This window comes from Microtus oregoni, unplaced genomic scaffold (assembly GCF_018167655.1).
Source record: "Microtus oregoni isolate MIOR12 unplaced genomic scaffold, Mior012 000030F_ref0000283, whole genome shotgun sequence".
Classification (NCBI taxonomy): Eukaryota; Metazoa; Chordata; class Mammalia; order Rodentia; family Cricetidae; genus Microtus; species Microtus oregoni.
In genome coordinates this window covers 756,594-761,718 of record NW_024543089.1, presented here as the reverse complement: position 1 = coordinate 761,718, position 5,125 = coordinate 756,594, and the positions used below count along the sequence as shown (strand labels likewise).

Below are 5,125 nucleotides of genomic sequence, written 5' to 3'. Positions count from 1 at the left end.
GAGGTAAGCAGACTCCCACAGAGCAGCAAAAGCTGCAGTTTCCACACTGATGGAGTGCTAGATAGAAATTGCATTTCTTGGCCTTAGGCTAAGAGTCATCACATCTCTCTTTAAGACTCTTCTCCAAGACAAACTTAAAATTTACTATGTAATATGGCAAAGGATGGAGAGAACGTTCAAAACCCTGGTGTAAATTATATAGTGTTATAATAGCAAAAGCAATAATAATAATTCCCCAAATAGAAATGGAGATCAGCAACAGCTTGACAAGATTGCTGCAATATACTTGGGTGTCCGCAGTACAACAAACAGCCCAAACGAAACAGTGTCATATCGGAATATAGCATGTATCTCAATATGTATTTTGAATATATTCTCTTACTTATTGGCATTGATTAGTCACATAAATAAAAAGAGAAACCATCTATTCATTGGAACCTATAAAGCAGAAAAGCAAATAAATACATACATACATAAAATAAAAAATAAAATAAAATGATCTATCGGCCTCTGAATTTTCCAAATCATGTGTGAGTGAGTAAGAGAAATGGTATTTGAGAATCACATCAGCTGAAGCAGAAAGGTCCATTTAGCACATCATCCTCTCTCCCCACACACATACCCAGTGATCTGTAATTTAGAACAAACTGGAGCATTTTGGAAAGTCTGAGCAATTCTTTTTAAAAGAGGGGACATGGAATGAGCATGCAGCAAAAGCCATGTCTTCTTTAGTGAAAGATGCGTGTGAGTCAGAGCCAACACTGCTTTGATAAAGGGGACCTTGGAAGAAGAGTCAGCAGAGGGAGAAATTGAAAATACTGCATCTATATAGAAATCATCTATACGTTCTGCCTCTGAAAAGCCATCAGTAAAATAAGAAAAACACTTTGTACTGACGACAGAGAAAGCTGCGTGGAGCCTCCACACAGCAGCTCTCACTAGAAGAAAAAGCATCTGCCACTTCCGGCGCTTGCCCGCATCTGTCTCTATTTTGTCTAATGATGGTCCATTTCTGTGTATGTTGGAGCAATTCTGAAGAGAACATATTGAGATGTGCTACTGAACACAACAGAGGAGAAGGGCGAGCGCAGGCGCTCTGGTAGCCATGTCTGTGTTGGAGCAATCCTGAAGAGAACATATTGAGATATGCGTCTGGACACAACAGAGGAGAAGGGCGAGCGCAGGCGCGCTGGTAGCCAGCTCTCACACTGCCATGAAAGGCGAAGGGAGTTGGCACATGGACTTCCCACCCACCAAGACAGCTTGGTTTATCAGTTTACGGACTGCAGGAAAGGGCAGCGAGGTTGTGAGGGTTGAAACAAACGGAGACCGGAACTGAAGTTGTTTTGTACCTCAGAGGTAGAGTATCTGGCTAACTTACACAAGGATCTTGTTTCAGTCTTTAGTACCACACAAGCACAAAAGAAAAATTATTAAGAAATAAAACAATGTTCCTGAAGCTTTTAGTAATTCTCTCCTGCCAGATACACCCAATATCATTGACTCATCGTGTCTGGGACCACAGATTTGTTCCAGAGAGCAAGGGGAGGTTACAGTTAGAGTCAGTCCTTTGATTGCAGCGTCTCTTGAGGCCTAGAATCAAGATGCTTCCTTCTTCATTCTCCCTCCAGCCCAGCCGATCATAGAGGGATCATTTCAAAGGTTCCCTCTGTGCTCTTTTGATGAGGAAAGAATGAACTCTGGTCCTCCCCTCTATTGCTTGCTTTACCGGGCAACTTTCTGAACTCCTTTACTTCCTCGACAGCTTATCTTTTGCTTCCACGGAAGCCATTCTGTGGGCCCCTCAAATTTTCAGGGAATTATAGAAGTCAAATCAGTTGTCAAATTTCACAGTGCTTCACCACAGCCCCTATTTACCCACACTCTACCAACGAGAAAACATAATGTGATCTCTGGCTGGTCTGGGGTCGCAATCACCACACCTGCTCTCTGGGCTCACAAAGGGAAAATGTCAGAACCTGATCAGTGAAGAATTATTCTTACACAACAAAACCCCCACAAATAAAGGAGTCAGCTGAGGCATGTGGTTGCAAGGCCAACAAATGCAAGTTTATTGAGAACTACACAGAGCGACAAGCTCCCTCTTTCAGAGACACAAAAGCAGAAGCCAGGAAATACAGCGGCAGGGTGAAGACATGGGCTTTTGGCAACAGAGCCTCTGGAAGTATCACGAGACCTCAGACTGGACTGAGGGTGGCAAAGGCTTCGGAAGCATCAGGAAGCATACACGGCACCAAAAATCAAACCTTAAAGTCATCTTAGTGCTGGTAAGAAAGATTTTAGGGCGTCAAAGGCAGCCTGTGCATAGCTAGCCGCCAGCAGCTGGGCAGTCAATAACGGTCAGAGGTGAAGTACTCAAGCAGCGTACTGGAAGATCCTGGAAACACAGCTGGTAGAGCAGGGAGACTCAGCTGGCTCACTGGCACCTAAGCATTTAGCAAGTTCTTCGGCAGCTGGACACACAGGACTGCTGGTATGTCCTGGTGACTCCACAGGTTGGTTGGCAGATGGTGGAGATGCCGCCCACTGGTTGGCAAACAGTAGAGATACCTCCCACTGGTTGGCAGGTGGTTGAGATGCCTCCCACCGGTTGGCAAGAGCTGGAAATGCCTCCCAGGGACTGACAGCCACTGGACACAAAGGTGAGTGGCCGGCTACAGGGAGTTGAGCAGGGATTGGAGACACAGGTAGTCTGTCGATTGCAAGTTACCTGGACAGGAGTGGAGATACAAGAAGTTCTCTGGTAGCATGTTGGCTGGCAGGCAGCAGGCTCACAGCAGGACTCCTGACAATGGTCCAGGAGCCAGGAACCAGTTTGGAAGGAACTGGGCAAGTAGATGCCACTCAGGCAGTCTGCCTCACGGGTTGAAGTTGTGGCAACTGGGCTTGCTTGGACAGTGTAACGTCCTCCGACTGGCCTGGAAGAGCAATTTCTTGTGGAGCAGTTGAAAGACATGATGGCAGAGAGAGGCTGCAGTGTCTCCTTGACGTTAGCTGAATTGTGAATGCCCCTTTGGGTTCCTGGGCTTTTATATATCCTTGCTCATGGGTGGGGCTCCCATGCTGGTTGCCTTGGCTTCTTTGGCTCACACCTCCTTGCCTTAGAACATCTTGTGAATCTACAAGTTAATTGTCTCTTGAGAAGCCTTCTCCCTCGTAAAGGCCGTTTAGTAGTTTGGTAACTAAATCATAAGTCTCCTGCACTGTACTTAGTCCGGGTTAAGAATGCTGGTTGACAGCTTCAAAGCTATTGGTCATCCTTACCCACACTTTATCCCCCACTTATCTGCTTGCATCCGATGAGTGTCTGTCCAGCACCAACTCCAAACATACCACTGTCCTGCCATCACACTCTCCCTTCTGGCCAGGTCTGATTACAGGCTCTTGTCCTGCTTGGTTTGTCATTGGCACTTAATATACTTTAAACATAACTTAATCAGTCACTCTTCCACAGCTAACGGGGCTTCTAATAAGGGGAGTTGCTCATTCAAACTCCTTCATGATAGCAATGATAAGACGGGCCAAGGCAAAGGACACAATGATTTATCCAAATCAGCAGGTGATTCTCAGCATTCCATACTGGACCAATGCAGGAAGTCTGGAGGAATGGGAGAAGGCACTTGCATCCTTTCTATTCCATCAAGACAGCAAGCTAGATGCTCATTAAGTGGAACTACATTCGCAGCCAAGACCCTTTTTAAATAAATTGGGTGAGAATTATCCCTAAAAGTTTTGCTCTAATAAAAATGGGTAACAGTTACTCATGAGCCTCATTAGGATGCCAGGAGACAGGCTTCATTAATTTTAAAATTATTATAATGATAATTTAAAAGGCTACAGTGTCTTCCTCCCGTTTTGCTCAATGTATCCGAAACATATTTATTTTCACACAAGTACTTATAGATAGGATGCATTTTAATCAGGAGTAAAGTAAAGACTCTCCAAGGTCATTGTCTTTATCACAGATAAGGACAGGCGAGGGTGGGAGGATCAGACACTTAATCAATGCTTGGTAATAAAAGGGTATATGAAGAGGTCTCTGTAATATTTAATTATGCCTTTTCTGCTTGGGAAACCATACAGATGCTCTTCTCCTTTGTTTCATCTCAGTATAATACAGTCAGCTCTAAGTGAGAAAACTGCTTCTTTGAGTCCATCTCTACACAGATCAACTGCCTGCTTTGGCTAACAAAATAAATCCCTCCAACACAGCTTAAGTGACCAAGGGTATTTCTCCCTTAAACAGCCTCAAAGGCTGACCAGTTTGTGATCTGGCTTACAGAGGGGACAATGGTGGATTGACATGTATGTGAGGGCTGCAGGCAGGGCCACAAAGAGAAACTCATCAGAAGTGCCCTTGCAGGAGCATCCTTCATCTCATAGGAAGCTAGTGATACATTCACGAGAGAGGATGCTGGGCTGTGGTCTGCGTTAGAGATCCTGGGGATCAGCTTCAGGGACTCCAAGAATGCACTCGGGAGCCAGGAGGGAGGACGAAGTTAATGAGGTGACTATTTTCTGCAGTGTTGTGACCATGCTCTTTCCACCACTGAGAACATCCCAGATGGTGTTTGAAGGTCCCAGTGCCTGGCCAGAGGGATGAGCTTGCTTGTTTTACAATAGATGAGTCGTTTACAGGCTTCTACCAGCTGAAGACTTGTAGGACATGAGGGAGGAGAACTCAGAGGAGCAACTGGGAAAAAGAATGGAGGCAGGAGACTGTGCCAGTACCCATCAGCACATTCCTGGAATGACAGAGATTCCATCTGAGAGAGAGAAAGAGAGAGAGAGAGAGAGAGAGAGAGAGAGAGAGAGAGGAGGTCAGAGCACAACTTTAAGGAATCTCCTTCCACCATGTGAGCTCAAGACACCAGGCTCAGAGGCAAGTACCTTTATCATCTCTACAGCACTGACTGGGTCATTATCTGTCTCTAGTCCACGTTTCCACGGAAAGTCAAAAATCACAAGAAAGGAGTCCTAGAAAACACCTTCTGTGGGGGTCTGGAGGAGAGCAGGGGGGTAAGGGGTCCCAGAAAACACCTTCTGTGGGTGTCTGGGGGGAGAGCAGGGGGTAAGAGGTCCCAGAAAACACCTTCTGTGGGTG

At 45.7% G+C, this 5,125-nt stretch overlaps 1 protein-coding gene across 1 annotated transcript; it reads right to left on the bottom strand.

Annotated features, from left to right (window-relative positions):
- Positions 1-2,455: 2,455 nt before the first annotated feature.
- On the bottom strand, positions 2,456-2,977 carry LOC121465267 (keratin-associated protein 11-1). Its single transcript, XM_041678452.1, has one exon. The coding sequence runs from the start codon at positions 2,975-2,977 to the stop codon at positions 2,456-2,458; it is 522 nt and encodes a 173-aa protein (XP_041534386.1).
- Positions 2,978-5,125: the final 2,148 nt, after the last annotated feature.

What these genes read in the sequence shown, in the direction of transcription:
- LOC121465267 (XM_041678452.1), bottom strand. Translation starts at nt 2,977, where the DNA reads ATGTCTTTCAACTGCTCCACAAGAAATTGCTCTTCCAGGCCAGTCGGA.